Genomic DNA, 22,831 nt, shown 5'->3' with positions numbered 1-22,831 from the left:
ATGAACTATGAAATCATGTATATGAAAAAATGGAAAGTACCTATTATTTTCTAAGTGCTAAATACATTCTATTAGACATAATTATGATGATCAAAGAATTTTGACATTTAAATATGTGGAATAAAAGGGTAAAATAAAATAGATCTAAGGCGTGAAAAATTTCAAAAAATGTCTAAAAACGTATCAAAGTTCACTACATTCAAGTATATATTTTTTGGTAAACATTTTAAATATCAGAAAAATGTATCAAATATTTTATTTTTATTGACTACAGGTTACGTTAATCGTGTAATCGAAATATAGTAAACATCTTTTAGAATGTCGCGCATTTTAAAAATGTATAAAATATTATTATTGTGTTAACAGTACTATTATTTTTTTTTTTGTATATTTTATCGTAAGACGTTTTAAGGTAGATTTTTTTAATCAAAATACGAGCAGAATCTTGTCAGAATATTTTATATTATTCTTATTCAGTAGGTATCTATGTACCTATGACTACGAATTTTTTTATTCTATATTATTTTCACATAATATTTATTGTGCCATTGTATTAACGTATAGAAAACAGCGCCTTGATTACTTATTATTCAAAAATGTTTTCAAATACATAGTTAGATTTTCGTAATTTGTTTATCCATTTAAATTTTAAATCAATTAATTTACATTAGCTAATTAAAGTTCACAGAAAAGTTAAAGAACGCTAAATATTTTATAATTTAATTAAAATCTTGAATTTCAGTTTTCAAATGAATGATTTCTGAGTTCGTTTTACTATTGCGTATAATAAAGAATATTATTTTATTAATAATATTCTAAGTTTTATCAGGTCATAAAAATCTTTTATTATTAAGGAGGTTGTAAAAATATTTATAATTATATTATTAAAATATAAAATTTTAAAAATTAAATAATTTTAAGAATTTCAAGATATATGTAACCTATACACTTAAGCGTTTCAATAGTAGGCATTATTTTATTTTACACGATGTCGAAATATGTTAATAAATGAAAAGGATTTTGAGATAAGTGTGCTTTCGTAATAAATGGTAGGTAACTATTATAACCAACATCATGTGTTTGCTAAGACTTTTTGGGGTGAATAACTGGAATACAGCAGTCTTGTTTATTGGCCGAATGATAATAATCACTGTACTTAACCGATCGTCAAATAACATTAGCATAATAATTCAGTTAAAAGGAAAACTTTACTCGATTTTACCGTTAAAAATAATGAGTGTAACTACAGTAACTACAAGTACAGCAGGTCTATGTTAGTGTCCTATAATGCTATAAATACGTTTACATTTGTGTGAAATGCGACAATTTACCGAGGACCGTTTTTCTAATGGCAACTCACGAGAAGTTTTCAAAGCCGCATACAAATTAAACGGATCCAACCAACCATAAGTCCGTTTGACGTTATTTCTTAAATGCTTTACAAACTTCTCGCATTTTAAATCTTTAAAAAAATGAAAATGAGCTTTGTATTAAATCTCAACGTTATAACAAGCGTACCTACTAGTTTTACTTTAAATGAATTTCTACAAATAATAATAGACTTATAATAAAATAAAAACTAATTACAAGTGTAAATTGCCCAGAATTGTTGGATTCTGATTGTGGAACTTACACAATTATTTCCATAATCCATTAGTCAACATATTATCTACTTACCTATCTATTTTATGGCTAACACTAATTCAGTCAACTCAGATTATATAAATATACTTATTAGGAATAGTTACTACTTTCAAGTTTTAATTGATAACATTAGTGTTCAAAATAACAGTGATAAGTAACCTTATGTTATAGATTCAACTACATAAAAAAACTAGTATAGGTAATATAATATATCTAACTACAGCCTATTGTATGTTGAATCATTATTTATTATAATATTAAATAGAATGGTTTATATAATATGTGAATATAAAAAAAAAAAAAATCACAATATTATTAAAAGAAAATAAAAGTAAAAATATTATAGCTAATAATAAAATAATATCATTATTAAAAAATATATCTATTTTTAAACAATTTTGTGTTCACTTTATTTTTAGACCTTAATCAAATACTGGTCAGATATTGACAAACACTACACCTATAAATCGTTGTCTATCCCATAATCAACGTTGGTTATCTACTCCCTATAGTCCCTATATATATAGGTCTACATATTATACATACAGCATAAAATGTATTGTTGTATCATTATACAAGTATTACTACCAGGAAAATCTGATTCAAAATAGTCAAAAAACTAATGTATCATAATAATATATGGATAATCAATATCTAATGGTTATCTATTTTAGGTAGTGGCTATAGAATATTTCAATAAATAAAATACATGCACGAATTCAATAATTCAAATTTAATACTATAATTTTCACAGGGTAAAATAATAAAAAGTTCCTTATAGTTGAAACACTATAACTTTTTAAGAATTTTAAAATATGTAGGTATCATAATAATAACTATATTATAATATATGCATATATACAAGTACAATTGAGGTAGAAGTTAAAATATTTTTATCATTTTATGACGATTTTTTCGTTATTACTTATTTATATGCCATATGTAGGGTTTTAAAAGTATATCTATTAAAAACTTTTGAATTTATTATGTCTTAGTGTCATTCATAATAATATTATCGAAACGAGAAATGACTATAACGAACAACGGTTCAAAAAATTTTAATATCTTTTGAAATTTTAAAAGACATTCTAGAATTCAAGAAAACTTCGTTAAAATATAATAATATCTTTTCTAACATTTTAACACGTAGAATAGTGTTAAAATGACATCAACTTTTATATTATTTTATATTTTAGATGAACGGAAATTAAAACGCTCACAGCTAAATCCGAGGTGACATTATATTAAAGATATATTTTTGTTTATAAATAATTGAGATGTTAAGCAGAATTTTTATTTTTCAGGGAATTTATAGTTATTTTAGACAAAAATGTCTGGATTGTAGTCTGAATTCAGGTAATATAAGTATCCCGTTTATGTCTAAGCATACATCAGTACACAAAAATAACGGATCTACGTATAAATAAAAAAGGTAAAATTAAAATATAATATAGTTTATTTATTTACATATCTTACAAAATTATCAACTTTTAGTTAAGAAAATTATTAATACAGCCAACTTATAAAAGTATAATAAGTATACTTAAAAATGTGTTTTTATGGAGTAGATTAATAATATATATTTATATATAAATATATATAAGTTATAATACATTATTATATATACATTATATATATAATATATAGTGAAATTATTATATTTTATAAAAAGTACATACAGTTGAATTAATAAAAGGCAAGGAATACAATAAAAAATATAATTTCGCAAGTTGATTTTTATAACTCAATATTTTCATTAAATCAAAATGAAAACAAAAAAAAAAATTTTATTGTTTACAATCTTGCAGTTAATCGGTTCTCTTATGTTTAATGACGAGAACGCCATTTACGGCAATTATTATTATTGTTATTTCATGTGAATGTGAATGTGTTATTTTTTATCTACATATAAATGTGTAAGATGTAGGAATATGGATATTTATTTAGTTTAAATAACCATTGAAAATAGTTTATTTTCCTATTTATTTTGTATGGGCCTATATCGGTTAATGACAAAATGAAAATAGTCACTGAAGGCCGTAATCGGGTATCACCCATTTCAGATTCTCAGAAAAAAATACTTAAATTAATTTTAACAAAATGTCATCAATAACAAAAATACAAACAAAGTAGCACTGCAATACAAATGCATTACAGTGATACTTGATACTCGCGATACTTTATGTCTTACTTGACTTTTGCGCCTAATTATTTTGTTCAATGATTCTTACTCTATGAATGATGCAAAATGGGAAATTAACTATACAACAATATAATATATTTAAAAGTAATAGCATAGTTATTTAAGTATATCATAAATTATAATATTATTAAAAATAATAATAAATAATGTGTATTTAGTTGTTTTTGTGTTTGAAAAATTTCAATTTCTCACCTATCGTCTTTTTGATTATCCGTCAAGGCCTTAATACCGGGACTAACTGACGATTAATCGATGTTCTACTGTAGTACTAATAAATAAAAATTAGACTTTGAGAGGAAATTTTCTATTATAATATTTAATAGTATTTTTAGGTATAAGGTGCTTCGAAGAGCAGATTTTCCTTGTAATTTTTTTATATCCAATCTGTTCTTTAAATCGAAGTGGCACATGCATATAATAATAAAGGTAAAATAAAATAATAATTCTGCTCCCTTCAGAAAAAGTATAAAAATGTAAGTTTCGTTACCCAACAGTAATACATAAAACACAAGGGCGTCGTTTGTTTTACACATAACCTTTGAGATGAGTGTCGGAGATTACCCACGTTAACCTTTAGACCAGACCCTTCGGTTGCAAACTATTATAAATATAACTATATAATATTAAGTTCTGAGACCACTAGATATCAGATACTTGAGATACTACTACTATACATACAACACATATATATAAATAAATATACGTATATTTAGTGTATGAGTGTATCCATTATTAAAATTTACAAGTTATACTTAAGTTCAAACCATACAAACGACAAACCCTGAAAATGCTATAAACTGTTTTCTTTAAATTTTATTATAGTGACTAAAGTTAAGGCATCAAAATAAAAATTGTTGGTTTATTATGTAATACAATGTTTCATTGGCTCATTAAAATAAACATTTACTCCGATGGAAAATTAATGATTTTAATTTAACACTTAGGTATTATGATAAATTTTAAACTTGAATAGTCATTATACACTATTATAATACTAGAGATAATAAACATAATAATTTTAATTACTTTTAACGTATTGAGCGTAAAATTAATAATTTTAAGTTATTATGTTTATCTAGGTACTTTAATTGCCTTTTACAACTGTAAGTAAAAATAAAATATATATATAAGGCCGATGAAATTGTCTTGTCCTGTAACATGTAAGTGATACTAATTACGTTATACTGACTATACGACCGTCAAGACCAGAAATGAGTAACAAGTAACGACCTAATCTGAAACATTAGTTCTAAAGAACAAAGCATAATAATAATAACAACAATACTGCAACAGCTGATATACATCATATTATACAATATTGTTGTTATATAAGGTAACCGCAGGCACGTAGAATTTACATTCTACATGAAGTTGGGTGAAATTATTAATTATGGACTGTGGTATTTTGTATTATTATAATTATTTGTATTCTATGTATACACATTTATTGTATATATAGTCAATGATATACATTAATATTTGGTACAAGACTGAAGACAGTACCTTTAGCATAATAAGATAGTTTTTTATTTTATTAAATGTGTACAGCCATGTAGATAATATGAATGCTGAAAGACCAGGAGAACACGGAGAAATAACAAACACCCGAGGGAAAATGATACTGTGACCACAAATGATGTCACATAGATTTAAAATAAGTATGTTCTATAGATTTCATAACTCTGTATTTAATACTATAAACATCAAATAATTTTACATCATACTGTTTACAGTACCTATTTAATCTATGTAATTGTTAATAGGTTGTTTAAGTAGTTCCCTTAACCGTAAGACCCTTGTTGATAATACAGTACATAGATTAAACCCTATATATTGATAGTAACTTCTTAAATTAATCCAATTAATGCCGCTGTTTGTGAACTTCTGAACATTTAATATTGTCATTATAAGTAATAATAGGTATACTATGGTATATTATTCATATGACTTATTGTAATTCATAATAAATTAATATAAAACATAACACAAGATTGCTTAACATTAACTTCAGCCGATAAAACAAAATAAAAAAAATAAAGTGATGTTTCGATTTTTTCAAATGACTTTTTTTTATTAGGTACCTAATAAACTAATCTGTAATAAACTACTGAATATGGTTTATTTGGCATTATGGGTATATCCTTTGACCCAAAAATATTATGTTAGGTACGTCACAATCACACAATGGAGTATTTTATTTCATGACATTAATTTCAGACTTTTAAGTTAAATCTATACAAAATACCAAACAATTCAACTTGAATCGCATTCCTCTCATTAACAACCATTCACTATGCTTTTATTTAAACAATAAAACATGATCATATAATATTGTCTATTATATTAATATGCTTATAGGTACTGATATTTATTGTTTTTTTAAAGTTGGTAGGTATAATATATTTATATTTTCTACATATAACTATATTATAGTTATTATAGTATGCCGAGTAATATGAAGTAAATTTTACACTCGAAGCACCTATATTTTGAAATGTTGGAGGAACAAAACAAAATCAAAAAGATTTTTTTAAATAGTTAGGTGAACTAAAAAAGTATAAGCATCATAATCAAATAACTATATTTATACGATATGTCTTTTTTTCTCTTTTTACAATCTTCGTTTCTTTATTATACAATATGTACTGCATATTATGTATTGTAAGTAGGTACATAAAGTGATTCTTCAAGAATACTCACCCCTGTTTTTCTTTTAGTATTGCAATTATTAAATTTATGTTATTATATAATTTTAAATTTTTATACTTCAAGATTATATTATTATTAAATACTAAGATTTTTAAAATTATTTATGTATTCTGTGAATTTTCTGAAAACTAAACAATTTGAAAACTTTGAAAATTGAATTAGAAATTTTATAACATTTTTCCCCTATCAAGAACTTACTTTTTCCATAGAAATTTAATAAAACATATATTTTTTAAAAGAATCGTGCATTGTATAGTTAAGTAGGTAATTTTTAAAAGATTTTTTTTAAAAATAGTGATGCACCATGTACATAAATTGAAATTCAAATGAGTAGTTTTGGAGTTATTCATTACTTATGTATCTACCTTGAATGAATGTGTAATAATAGATGTATAATATTAATTAATAGATAATAGATTTGGAAAATACGAGTGTTATGATTATTCAATTTTAAAAACATAATAATCAGTATTGATTTATTAATATTTTATACCTAGTGATTAAAAATAAGTATTAAATGAAATATTAGATTTATTATTTTTATAGATTTTTATTCTTAGTAAGTAATAAGTATAACTTACTATACCTATATTTTAATAACTCAGATTTTACTTGACTTAATTCAGGTTTAAATATATTATTAATTAAAAAAAAAAATCATCAATTTAACAATTTAAATTACAAAAGATGGGTTTTTGTTAAAATACATTTTTATTATCATATAACACTCTTTAATGATACAAAAAAATTAATATTTGAAAATATAGTCCTCGAGTTTACTTAAAAATTTTAAAAATTACAATTTGAAGACATTAATTGTTGTTAAAGAAAAAATATAGAATAAAAACGTTTGATGATTATAATAGTATAAATTATTGTTAATAAAAATAATTGTTTATTGATGTATTCTAAAGTTATGTTCAGCTGCTCTGTTATATTTGTATTTTATCATAACGTCACACGTGCACTAAAACAATCGATACCCATCATAACTCATAAGCCACGTTTGATGTAGCTTATATTATGCAGGATATTATATGGTACAAACATATTTATTGGCAGCCATGACCAAAAATAAATTTAATAATATTTGAAATGTATTAGCAAACTATGAATAACCAAGTAGGTACATACCACGAACTATAAGAAGCGGATTTAGTCGTAAAACCAATGCGGTATATTATTATAATTTTAATTTACAATTTTTGAGCTTAAAGATCATAATTCATTGAGAGACTTTTTAAATATTATTTATAACCATTTTGTTAAATAATAATTATTATTCGTGTTAATAGGTTATTCGAGTTTATTTGCCATGAGTGAAATATACAAATTTAGAATTAAGTGATTTTCAGAACAAATACGCAACTACCTTTATTTGAATAAAATGTAATCTCAATTTTATTCCATGTTGTATTATAATACAAAACAAACATATCGAAACACTTATATTGGAAATACTTTTACAAGACGCGTTGACCAGGTGCTGTAGTCCTGTATAAGTCGCAGGACTTGTACGGTTTGTACGATCTGCTGGGAATTGTAAAACGAAAATAGGAATAGGTACACACAGGAGAATGATAAATTTCGTCATTTCTTTGTTTTACCCATAAATTAGCAAAAACAATTTTACCGTTTGGGTTCCGCCCGCGTCCCGTGCCGATATTTATTTTCTCTGCGGGCTCGTATATATACTCTCTCACACATTACTTTGTATACATACCTTATATAAGTGCGCGTGCACTGATATCCTTTTCGAGCACACATAAGAACGGACGATTTATCGGCGGCATACACGCGCACACAACGCGGGCTGAGGGTAGTGTAAGGACGAGTCCGCATGTAATCGGTTCGAATATATACACACGACCGCGATGTTTGTGTGACGATGGTGCAGGCGGCGGGACACGAGATCGAACAGAGACAACGGATAAGGAGGGGTAGGTCTCGGTAGGGGTGGTTTGTGAATAGAAGTGGTGATTTCCACTGGACGGGCGGAGGAGTGGGTGACGGTGTTTGTAAGCTATGGGGGAACAGCGTGTGCATCCGGACGTTATCTTGTCCCAGTCACGGAGGCGTCGTCGTCGTGGCATATGCATAAACCGACATCGCCCTAGCCGTCGCTCTTCCGCGTGTACACGCAGCAACTGGCGGGATTTAGCGAGATTTAGATTGATCCGAGCGCGCTGTCAGTAATTTATTTCGGTTGTCTCGTTTTCCATTTATTACGGACTGTGTGTATGTGTGCTTATATAAGTAGTACTACTATATATATTATAAAATATATGTATAATATATATATATATATACTCTGTACCTGTCGGAAATCCCATCGGAAAATATCGTAAGACCTCACAGGCCACAGCCACCGTGTTTATCACCGGCTCGGACTTTAGAATAACAAAAAAAAAAAAAAAAAAAATGATAAAAACGAATTGCCGGAACGTCACCACGAAATTTGCACTTTATTAGAAAACAAAAGGCACACCGTATTAAACCGCCAGGACTACCGTATTTTATATACCGGATATTCATGTGTATACATTACGACGTGATAGATATAGGTCGTAATCGTGTTGTAAAGGTAGTCCGATCACGACGACAATGGATTCCGCGCACGTTTTTCCAATCCACATCCACGCATTCGATAATACGTTCGTTTAAATGTAACCTAACCAAACTATATGACAAAAAAAAAAAAAGCTATTATTATGATTCGTATTTATATGTAAATACTAAATACACATTATTTATAAGTTAAAATTCACAAATTTTTATAAGTAAAGGTATTAATACGTAGGTATGTATAAAAATAACCAACTTAATTAAATTCCATTTTAATTTTTTGTACTCGTATGTTTAATTATATTTCCATATTATTTTAAACACAATATTACAAAAACTTTTATTTTGAACAAAAAAATTTAACTAAATGTCTGTTTAATATAGATTATCATTTACCAAACTTTTACTCTTATGGACCCCTTAGAGAATAATTAGTTAGTAGTTACATAAACATAATAATATTATAAATGTATTTTATTTTTAAATGCATATGTGCAAATAAATTTTAAATTCAAGCTTTTATTAGTGAATATTTTATCTCTCAATTTCCTTTCCATTAATAACGGTTATTACATGTAAACTCGATGAATGTAGTGCCTTTACAAATGTCAAATGTATATCGTTATATTATTTAACAACGTATAGTATTTATAAAATATATAAGTTTATATAATATAATACAAACATACCAAACAAACACTATACTGTACTAAATTGTTATTTATCATTTTTAACGTATCGGACTAAATTTAATTATAATATTAATTTTTATCATAATTATTTTTGTGTTTGTTAGTATGAGCTGCTGTTACATTAAATTCTGTGTTTTCCAACCTATATTATCTCCTACCCCCTTGAACACAAAATCATTACACCGTGTGTGATATAATATATTTACGGTGAACGAGCGTTCATATATTATTATGTAAATTATGTGAACGAGCGTCATATATACCTACTCGTATGATACATCTCGCGCGTGGACCAAAATAATAATCACGCCTGCTGTACCAATATAAAGGTTGAAAACATTATTCGGAATGTATTTTCTTGAATCTGTGAGTCAAAATCACAAGGAAGAAAAACATTTCCTGAAACAATAACGGTTTTTGGGGGCGAAAGCATTAAACTAAATTATATTTTTGTAATCAAACCGGCCGCGCGGTGTAACGAAAGCAGCCGTACAATATAGGTACTGTCCTGTTGCTTTTCCACACGACAAAACGTCGTCGTAGGTACTATAATATATTGTGGTATATATATCCACATGTACGTATTATTATCATCACATGGGTCTTTGTGTTCAGGTCACGGCAATAATGATAATGGTATTATTATAGTGTCGTTGTATATAGTAGACATTTAGACAATGGTCGTATAAAATAATACATACAGTAGTCGTGGTCCTAGAAAAAAACAAATTTATTGTCTAAAAATGGGAGTTCGAGTCGCTCCACATACCAAAACAAACAACACATAGGCCTAAACGTACACCATAGGTTAAATACCTGACTATAATGGTCAAATACGATGGCGTATTACAAGGTTAGCACTCATGTTGTCGTTGCTGTATACTTATTAGTTATTAATGTTATTATTATGTAATGCGGTCGGTTTTTAAAAGTCAGATAAGGTGCAATCACGTAATGCGTTTACATGCAAACGAACAGACACGATTTCGGTTGACAGTGTTTAAATTTTGTGTGCGCGTGCGTTTAACGAGTAATTCTTAATGCGGTTGACACCACACGCAACGGATTTATATCCCCAAAAATATTTATTATCTGTATAATACTCGAATAGACCCTATTCTACCTGTATTTAGGTCATATATTTATCGACCTCTATGCCGTTCTCTAATAATTTGCACTTGATGGTTCGATTTATGGGACGAGTCAATAACGATAATTTAAATATTTATGAATATCACAGGGTATTTTATAGGACCAGCCGTCCGTACTTGGGAGGGAGAGTTGGGCATTTCACTTAGATTTACTAACGTTTGGAGAAAAAATATATTAAAATTTGTTTCAAAAATTATATCATTTTATAGCATTTGAAATAATACGTTTCATAAAAAATTAACAAATATATTTTATAGAAATAATATTTGGGTGTACTTACTATGCAATTAGTAAATAACTATCACGGACGAGCATAATATGCAAATGGGGCATTTTTTCATAAATTGTTCATAATCTTAATTTGTATTTGGGAGATAAATCCATATCAGCAGCTATGCTTTTTTGATGTAATTCAAGACTATTTTTCTATGCTTCTACTAGTAATTGGAGAATTTATTTTTCGAAAGTTCATTAATTGTTACATCAATAAATATGAAAAGTAAACAAATGAGTATTTTAAAACACTTGTAAATATAAGTTTATGTTGTTCTTCGCTGTTAGTTTTGAACCGGACCTCGCCAATTTTAAGAACGGACCTGTCGTCAAATGACACTATTTTGATACATCATACTCAACAAAGTAGCCCAAATCAAAATTTTCAAAATAAAGTAATTACTTTTCAGTGTATCATACTCTGGTTATTAATTGTGTCAGTTGTCTGTTAAATGCGGATATCTGTAAAAGTTTGGAGATTTGTCATGTTGATGACTGTTGCTATACCTGTCGATGCCACCATCTACCCTAACCATCTGTAATTACTAATTGATGATATCTCTCAGCATTTGTTAATATTTATTTTTAGTTTAAATTATAACTGTGTTTTCAAACCATAATATATTTATGATGAAGATGAGTTTATTATTTAATTATAATGAATTGTCTACTGTATGTATGGTTTGAATTTTTATTTTGAACGATGTCTGATTTTTATTTTTCTACAATATTATAACACATATTTTATTACAATTCCTAAATAAATTTGATTGATATTTGATATTGAAGTTTAAATGTTAAATAAGCAGTTATAGTTTTTGTGGTTGATGACTATCATTTAGTTACATTTAACAGGTTAATATTAAATTATACATTAATTTCTAATTAAATTTAACTAAATAGTTATTTGTTCTCAAAAATTATAAGTTTAATTAAACTAAATTGAAACAATTAGGAACTCATACTTTTTATGAACATTTTACGAATATAACTTCATATTATTCATAACTTCATATGAGAATGAATATAAATATTTTAATTTTATACTAGGGTAATATGAGAAAAACTTTATATTATATTACATTTTTGGACATATTAAGTCTAATATAAAATAAGATTTAAATGAGATGTAAAATTGTATGAACAATATAATAAAACTATATACAAAGGTACTATAATACATAATATTGACATATTATTGACTCAAAAATTTAAAATTTCACGACTGTATATATCTATATATAATATTGTATTGTATAGGTAAATATTATAAATTATATTATTCTTATTTTAAGTTATAAATTTAAGTTATTAAAATAAATTATGAAATAAATTTTAAAATTTAAGCAGTATAATTTATTATTAATTAGAAAAAATAAAATAAAATTGTCATATTTATGTACTTATACTCGTATGGCTATATGCACTATTTTGATGTAAATAATACCATTAATGTAATTAATTTCAACACGTATCATGTAAAATACTTGTTTATACTTACTAGTATATTTAACTATCTGTACCTAACCTACGTATTAAATTATAAAATATAGATACTTGAAATACTATTATTTTTGTTTTTACGCAATTCTATATTGTCATAATAATAAAATATATTATTAAAGTTGATTCTATAAAAGTGATCCAATAATAAAATGTCCTAAAGATTATTCACATTGTCAGTTACTTTAAAGCACGCTTACAATAATGAACTAAATATAATTTTAAAATGCAATTAATTAGAATATAGGATTATGTAAATCGCGCACACGTACTTTTTCGTATTAATTAACTTATAATTATTATTTAGTTGCATTGAATTCTATCATTAATAGACGAAGAAAATATATTGTAAACTAAAATTAAACAAAGATAATTCGTGAAGAAACTTAAAAACTTAACGCAATGAATGAACAAAATTCTCTGAGAATTTCTAGATATGTCGTATTGTAGTCGTTAAAAGCTTACGATGAACTTAAATTGTTATGAAAACCCATTACGAAGTAAGTGAAAACTATTTTTTAATGACCCTACAAGTTCAAAATATAAATCCACATGGCATTTTTAATTTATAATATTTCACTTTTGTTAGTCAAATATTAATTAAAATTACCGTAGTTTAATAAATCTATCTGGCTATCTATACATTATATTTGATATTAAATATTAATATATCATGTTTAATTTATTTTATTTACAATATAATACAACATTCAAATGTTGGGCTTAAACTTGTTTTTAATATAGTAAGTTGGAGTGATATGGATTGGTTCTAAATTTATTCAAGTTATATATTTAAATTTTATTTGTATATGTAAGAATAATATAAACAATACAAATATAGGTAACTAAGTATGAACAAGAAAAAAGGAATAAATTGTGTACAAATAAGAATACAAATAGACGTAAATATTGTTATTATTATTTGAAAATTTCAAATAGGTACATACAATATACATAATAAATCCATAATCATAATACATTTATTATAATGAATACATCTAAAATAGTAAATAATAAATAATATACAAAAATATGGTGGTCATTTATTTTCGTATTGTTATTCACACTGTTTTAGTTAAATTAATATTAAATATTTCAAATATATAAAATTAATTTTTATATTAGTCCCTATTAAATCTAAATAAATTAAACATGTTTTATAATTTTAATATACTTGCATATTTTTACTATTAGCTTTCTCATAACTTGGTTAATATTAGAAGTGTTGTGTTTACTTTTCGATTTAAACTTTTTATAATAAATATTAATGTCTAAACTCTCTGAAGTTCTGCAATATACTTAAAATTTTATTAGTGGATATGGTAAGTTTGGGAAGCTATGATATGGTTATTTTCAGGAGTAAATATTTAGGAGTACAACAATTGATGTTGAATCTTTATTAAGGTTTGTACGATGGAGCCGCACCTTGAGAGGTTAAAATTACGGTTTCTCGTGGTAACAAATTTCAGAAACAGCAAATTCAATTTCCTGGCAATATTTTTCTTTACACCTGCTACTGAACTTGGATTTTAAACATTGATAGGTTGCCAAATTTCTAAAATGAGGGAATACAATGTATGAGAAAAAAGCCGTTAGCTATATAATTGGCTTACTTCCGGATGAAAAATGTTTAATATGGCACTAACACAAAATACGTTAAGGAATGTCGAAAAAAGTGCTGTAAAATAAAAAAAGCACGAACATCTATAAAAATGAAAATATCAAAATTATATTAATAGTAAGTATTAAATTTATCAACCACGTATTTTAAAGAACTGTAGTAAAATTATCTAATTTTTACTGTCGATAGAAAAAGGTGTTTTATATTTTTAATTATCGAACAAAATAAGTAGGAGTATAAAATAGATCAAAAAACCACTCAAATTGGACCATATATATTATAGGTATGATTAATTTAAACATTTATAGGTTCTATAAATTATTTTTAACAGATTTAATAATATTATGATAATATTATACTATTACATAATTATATTGTATTATTACAACCAAATATTACATTAAAAAAATCTTTAATACCATTAACAAAATAAAAAACGACTTTAAATTCTATATTTCTTCATATAAATTATTATTATATTTTAATGTGATCATATGATATATTTTTCACCGTTCTTACCATGTATATTGTGTGTGTGTGTGTGTTTTATGATAATTAAAATCTAATCTAATATTATACATTTTAATATGTACAGTGGTACTTAATATTAATCAAAACTTTTTGGTTTATGCATGTTGACTACATTAAAAATGTTCAACAGATATTATAATGAATAGTTATTGGGTAATTGCCACAAAATAAATAATTTCACAAGTTATAAAGTCTTAAATAAATGGAAATATAATCGATGTTTGAAAATGTTTTTAGTTTGTGGTTATTACTGGGTAGAGATGTAAGTATTTCCACTAGCGAAAATCATCGCAGCAAAAGCAACATCGACTGGCAGATATTTTCTGTCGAAAAACGGCCTCAGAATTGTATCCCGGTTTTTCGAACGGAAGGACAAAAGCGTTTTATATTTTTCCATTTTCATTTGACGTCAATTACATAAGTTCAAATATAATAAAAATAAAGAGAGAATGAGAGAGAGAATAAAACTAGGCAAAGCAGGTAGTCAGAGAGCACGCCGAATCGGAATTATCGCCCTTGGCCGTAAATATATAGTTACTCGGAAATCCGGCGCAATTGTCGGGATCAAACCTGAGCCATTGCAGTACAGGGGAACCCGACAGATATATTATTATATATATAACAATATATACCGTTGACACGAGCTTTCCGTGACAACGTTGCGTAGAAATGTCCAATAGTGTTTACGCTGTGATTTTAGATGGATTTGAAAAACAATTTTTAACAATACTAACGCGTTGACCTACTTGACTGAAGCACACGGCACATTTAATAATAATATTATATTGTCATAGGTACTTGCAATTATTTTAATATATAATATATAATATCACGCAATAATGTAATAATGTATGTTGGCATGTACAGTGTAACAATGATTAATAACAATTTATCATGAATGATTACATAACACGAGTTGACGGTAGCTAACAATATTATAATGAGACTTTAGTATTATTGTTTCGATTTCGGATGATTGAACTAGGGTATTCATTAGTTGAGGTTGACGATGTTACGTCTTGAGATCAGTGGTAAAATAACTAAAAAAATTATTAGTAGTATAGGTACTAAGTGCGTATTATTATGTTTTACATAAAATATGCGATGACAATGCGTCGAACGTCTGTGGTTGATAGGAGTATAGGAAGCGTTAACTACAACGTGGTTACCTATGTTTAAAAGTAGACCCAAATAGCAATTTGGGGAACGCGGTTTGAGATGAGGTCAAATCGATATGATTATATCATATGAATAACAAAGATTTAAAACGATTTTCATCGCTTTCAACATTAGGTATACATTTTTAAATGGTTTTTTTTTTTTTTTTTTTGACAAAGAAATTAAATAATATTAAGTTTATCGACTAAAGTTTAATAAAATAGTGTGACCGATTTGTTTATAAACACATAATACGTACAACGATAAAAATAAATTTTATCGTTATAATGACATAGGTATGATATGAATCGCCATGATGTCATGGCCACCGGTGTATTTAACTTAACGTGAGACATTTATTATTTCAGTAGACTAACCTTTTTTTGAACATATTCTTGTAAATAGTTTTAAGTTACTTACTGTAAAAAAAAGTTTTTAGTAAAAATATTATATTTTTTTTATCATTATTTAATTCTAGTTTTTTCTCTTTTAAAAGAAAGTACCTATACATTTATAATTTCATATTCCAAAGCAGAATACTATTTATAATATAAATTCTATGAAAATTCGATTTTGGAGAAATAGTTTGAAGTTAAGACGAGTAAAGTAGTGAACTGATATTTTGCAGGGTACTTTTGTACCACTCCGCATTCGCCTAATTTATACTTATAACTATGCTCATAAATTACTGGTCTATAATTTGAATATTATGTATCGAAATATACTTCAAAACTTTGAAATAAGAAATTAAAAACTCATATGCTTTATAAGAAAAAAGAGTAAAAACAAATTAAAAAATGTATAGAGATAAAATTAGTGAATTTTTAATTTTTAATCGGGTATTTAAAATTATGTAAAATAAATATTTTCCAAAAAAGTAAATAGTTTTTGAAAAAATAAGTATCTTTCGTTAAATAGATCACCGACGTCACTGTAAAGGTAATACTTCGTTTCAGTTTGCTAAAAAATCAGCGAATAAATATAACATAATAATATAATAATGTATAATATAATCACACAATAATTATTATATAATTACACGTTTTCTTACCTATGCGTATGGGTCCGCAATAACTCATGCATATTTGTATTTCATTACAACACATTGTCGACGAGGGGGTGTCAAATTCGAGTTCTCCTCTTCTCCCTCGCTCACACACACACACATACACATACACACATACACGCACTCACACACACACACACACCACACACACACACACACACACACACATAGGAATTCATATATCTGCGCCTACGCCTATGGGAATACAATATTATTATATTACAACTGTGGGTGCGTATAATAACTGTTGTTATTAGACGCTACATCATGACTATAATTAATTAATTATATTATTAGTGTGAAACGTCCGACGGCAAACGGTTTGCGGGCAAGCGAGCTCCATCCGCCAAACCGCGTAGTGTTCGCCCACCCGGTCACGTCGCGATCTGATCGCCGTCATCCGATCACACGTTCGTGTACTCTATGCATTCGGGCAGCGTATGCGACCACGTGCCGTTGCCGAGGCACACGGGCGGACTGGACTCGAGTGGCAGCGGCAGAACGTACCCTGTCAGGCATGTGATTTTCAACTTGTCGCCCGGCACGTACCAGAACTTCAGCGGTATGATACGGCCGTTGGGCGGTTCTCCCGGATACTCGCATCTGGCTTTGCCTGCAGAAACAATAATATTATAATATAAACGCTCAAAACGCGAGCAAAAAAATATCGCTTTACGTCATTACAGCCTGATATTATACACATAGGTATATAATATGTATTATTTTGAATTAATATTATATATTATAATTCCTTGCACTGGATGGTAGGATAGTCGGATATCCGATTATACTGTAACGAGGCACGAAGAAACTCGTCCGATGAACTAAAAGTTCATTTTTGGATAAATTGAATACTCAATGGTTGTGCAAAAGTTGTTTTTCATATATATATATATATATATATATATTGCTAAACGCTCAGTATATAAGAAAAATAATAACCAGGTATAAGAACACAATGTTTAATCGAATGATAAACGACCGTTGTATTGCTCACGATTATAATTGATAAATAAATGCAAAATATATACATATCATTTTTAACATTGTTCAAGAGACAGTTGGTTCATTTTTAAAAAGTACGTACAACTAAACACTAGTGCGGAGTCACGGTTTGATTCGGTGATATACTATTATTGGGTAATACATTTTTATGTTTTAAATATGTACATCACGGACTGATGGTCAAAACAAGGTACGTATAAGTATATGCATTAGCGTGGCACGTATTCAGGAAGGTCTGCGAGGTCTGAATCCATCTTCCGAAATTTTAAAAAATAAAAGGTTTTGTATATCAATCATGTAAAAAAAAAATAATAAATATTGTATTAAAAAATATTTTGACCCCACTAAATAAAATTCTGGCAACGGCGATCGATCAAACTGGTTAATAAATATTACATGATTATGTAACCATGTAGTTCAACGTCAAAATACTCGTATTCCAGTCGTAATAAGATCCCTGACAAAATTTCAAAATTTTAAAATATTAAAATATTACAAAACTTAATGGCAAGAATAAATTATCTGTGTTCACTGTTCATAGGTTGGTTTTTTACGATAGTTCAATTTTTTAGTGAGTTATCGTATTATTAAATTGCGGAATTTAATATATGTAAAATTTGCTAAAAAGAAATTTAACTATTATAAAATAACCAACATACAAACACAAATAATAATGTTTTTAGTATTAAGTTTTATAATAGGTCGAATCACTCTAATTTTTAAGTTAACGAAGCTAAACGTAAACTGCTGAGCGTAATTTGTTAAGACGAAGACAGTAAATGCGGGTGTAGCGTCCTCTTAAAGTTTTGAATTAATATAATTATGCGGGGTATTTTGTAGAGGATAATTTTACTAGAATATTTTGACATGTTATCTAATAATATATTATGTATTAGATGAATATTTTCCAGATAATGTGGTAACATATAATTATATAAATTAATATTTTATTCATCATTATAATATAGATCAGCGTTTCTTAAACTTTTTTATCCGTGGAACCCTTTTTTGTGTCCACTTTTATCGGGGAACCCTACATTTTTTTATTTAGCTTTCAATAATAAGTTAAGTACTACAGTTCGATAATTAGAACCCCTACTCTGTTTCAATAGTTTTAATGCATAAAACATTTTTCCCTGCTAGCTAATACTAATTTTTAAAGTAATTTTTTTGAAAATTTTGAAAAATGCACTCAAGTTTCGCAGAACACAGTTTAAGAAACACTGATGTAGATATATATATATATATATATATATATTATATAATAGATACGCTTTGTTTTTGCCAAAATTATTTTAATTTACAGTATGCAGACTAATAAAAATGTATAATGTAATATTATTATAATTATAGAATTTGTCTGCCCATTTTTGCCTAATCGACCTGTTTTTTTCTTATTTTTATAGTAATATATTCAATAGGTACACTTGACAACTACTCTACGGCCAAGCGACTCATCGATCTTATCAAATGAGAACCACTCTTTTAATTGTAAATTCTTATTAGAACACGACACTCGCGTGGATAACTTCCTTCTTACCAACATAAGCAAAGTAAATTTTAGATTTAATATTATAGTAAATTAACTAAATATTACACTTATAGTTATTAATAGAGTCTGTGTTTATACGTTGGTTACAATGTTTTGATTTTTAAGTCACTTAGATATTAGTGTTTTAAAATTTTATTTTTGTGAATATCCATATATTGTTTAAAAATCAAAACATTAAAAAGAAAACCAACTTACAAATACCAATAATATTGTTACCACGCATTTACGTTTGATAATAGTTAATGAGTCAGTTTATTTATAAACTAAAATTAAAGCTATAACACAAAATTGGTTCTGTTGAATGTAATGTGAAATTGCTATATTGTATGTTTGTGAGAGTCATACAACATATCCGGTTTAAGTATTAACAATGAAAAATAAAAAGGGCGATTTTCAGTAAAAAAAAGTACTTGTATCGCCACAGGACGATTCTTAATTGGTATTAAAATCCTAAGTTTTTGAAAATATAGTCGTTAAGTAGGCATACTTAAAACTTCCAAAAAATTAAAATTGTAATAAATATATTATTAAAGGATAAAAAGGGGGTGTGAGCAATGAACAAGGAAGCATGCTTAGTGAATAAATCTGTATATTTGTCGTTTATAACTAATTGGAATAAACCGTATACATATATAATATATCTATAATACTATACAGAAATAAATTAGACTTGTTGTTGAGCCTTATTAGTTTATCTATGCACTAACTAAGTTCTATTTAATCGTATTATACTGTTTAATATTATTGAATATTACCTAATAATAATAATAATGCGACTTATTAAAAAACCCTATTGATATTAGAAGGTACTCGAAATTAGTAAAATCTTAATCCGGTGTCTTTTATATTTTAATTAAATAGTACAATATCGAATATTGTAGGATTTAAACGGTTGTGATGTGTATTTTTAACTAAAGAAACTGAATCTGGCTTATAGTTATGTATAACGGAATAACAGATAAATTATCATTTCATATATATTTATAATATTTATTTATTATTATTATTTTTTAAATCATTATAATGATAATACATCTATTATATTATACCTTTATAATATGTATTTAAAAGTGGCTGATTTAAAAATCACTGGTATAACGGTTTATGCGAATAAACTTTATATAAAATCATAAAAGTTTTATAATATTATGGTAAATATTTTACCCTGTCACATTATTTTTATGTACTAAATATTATTTCATGCGGTTGAATAAATAAAGGTATTAAGCAATAGATTTGAACTTCAAAACATGTCGCGTGTATATTCTGTATTAATAAACAAAATGTAAACAGTAAACTTTTATCTGAATCTAAAAGCGTATGTATGCTCACAGTATGGCGTGGAGTGTGACCAAGTGCCATTTTCTGTGCACACCATGCTGGGTTTTCCGATCAGCTGATGTTTTTCACCACAAGAAAATTGCACCATGGAGCCGACTACATGACGCCCTGGAGCCGAATCTTCAATCAGAAGACCGTTGAGTGGCACAACCGGGGTTGGACATAGAATTTCTGAAACATAAAACACGATGCGATATAGTCGTCAACGTAATATTATTATTAAATAAGGGTTTTTTTTTTATATTTATAGAATTAACCATAAATGGTTAAATTTAAAACTAAACTAAACTAACTCAAATTAATATTTCAATCTCTACATGGATAATCCGATATTATTTAATATCACATTATTGTTATTTTAAATCTTAAGCAACATAAATATGGTAGGATGAATGTGTACAAGTGACATTCCGAGAAATGGATGCGAACAACATGTTGCCAGCAGCAGCATTGCAGCGGTCGCATTACTACACGTCGTCTAATTCGTCGACCGCAGTATTGTACCGGCATCGCGCATCGGTGTCATTCTGCGGCAACGATGGACCGAAATATTATACTGCACCAGACTATGCGTCAAATATCGACCCTGACGATAAAACAATTTTTGAATACTCCGCGGGGCTGGACGTTCAAAGGAAGTATGATGAAATCGACCAAAGTGGAAAACGTTCGTAGAAAAATTGCAGTATTTGATCAATATACGAATCGTATCAGAAGTGTTACGTGGCAATTTCAGTTTTTTTTTTTATACAGACCAATAAATGTTGTATTTTAAAGCCAGTTTATCGTATATGCAAAATCAAAACGTCTAAATAAAAACTGTTTGGTATAAAATTTAAAAAAAAAATGCTAATAAATATCGTGGTTTTTGCGCCGTTGTGTAATAATATCTTAAAAATTACACATGTTGCTTTGTACTATTGGTAAAAAACATATGTCTCTCATTAAAACATAGTTATCATTTATATTTAAATTTATACTTATTTTAATTTTTAAAGATAAGTTTGAATAAGAGACAGGAATCTAAATTATTCATTAAGTAGGTTTCAGTATTGACTTATTTCAATTTTTTTATTTTATTTAAATATTAGTACTTATGTTTGTTATTAATTTGAAAAATTAACCATTACTCTTTTTTAAAATAAAATCTTAGTTTATACCAACGATTTTTTTTAGAGAGAGTATGTTATTTGGTTAAAATATCAGCTCTTTTGATTAAAATTGTATGCATTTGTATCATAAATTCAATAATGAAAGATGATCGATGTAAAAACATATTATAACAAATTTTTTTTTTTTTAACAATAAAATAAATTAAAGTTTTTAACTCAAAAAAATCAGCAAAAATTGAAAAATAAATACCTTCTTAAAAGTTAAAACATCAGTTTTTTACCATGTATAAATTAAGCAAATATTCTGACGAGATCAATTATTATTATATATTTTTTTTTTCTGAAAGGATTTTTTCTTTTCAATTTCAGTCACAAAAAAATCTAATTTATTATAAATATATAGTTAAACTTTAATCTTATGTGGCACTTTACAGTATGCATATATTTCTAATTTTTGCTACGATGAGTATTTAATAATTTTTAAATATATTTGTTTTTCAAAAAAAAAATTACTACAAAATACAATGTACTCTGGATTATCCGCTTTGCGGATTATTCGTAGTCTTCCGTGAAATGATCTACATACATGTATGTATACAAAAATTATAAAAATAATTATAAAATTTAAAATATTTTCGTAATATTGTACTAATTTTTAAATAAAAATAAAACATACTTCAATTTAATTTTCCTTAAATACTATT

General features: G+C 26.8%; 1 protein-coding gene across 1 annotated transcript in view; it reads right to left on the bottom strand.

The window, feature by feature from the left end:
- Nucleotides 1-13,638: 13,638 nt before the first annotated feature.
- The window catches only part of LOC114128976 (locomotion-related protein Hikaru genki), a 121,314-nt gene continuing 112,121 nt past the window's right edge, over nt 13,639-22,831 (bottom strand). The window contains exons 9-10 of the mRNA XM_027993592.2: nt 21,007-21,186; nt 13,639-17,730 (exon numbers count right to left, since the gene is read on the bottom strand). Of these exons, the coding sequence (XP_027849393.2) occupies nt 17,522-17,730; nt 21,007-21,186 (389 nt within the window). The 3' untranslated portion in view covers nt 13,639-17,521. The remainder of the gene's footprint in view (nt 17,731-21,006; nt 21,187-22,831) is intronic.

This window comes from Aphis gossypii, chromosome 3 (genome assembly GCF_020184175.1).
Source record: "Aphis gossypii isolate Hap1 chromosome 3, ASM2018417v2, whole genome shotgun sequence".
NCBI classification, from domain to species: domain Eukaryota; kingdom Metazoa; phylum Arthropoda; class Insecta; order Hemiptera; family Aphididae; genus Aphis; species Aphis gossypii.
This window is presented reverse-complemented; position numbering and strand designations above follow the sequence as displayed.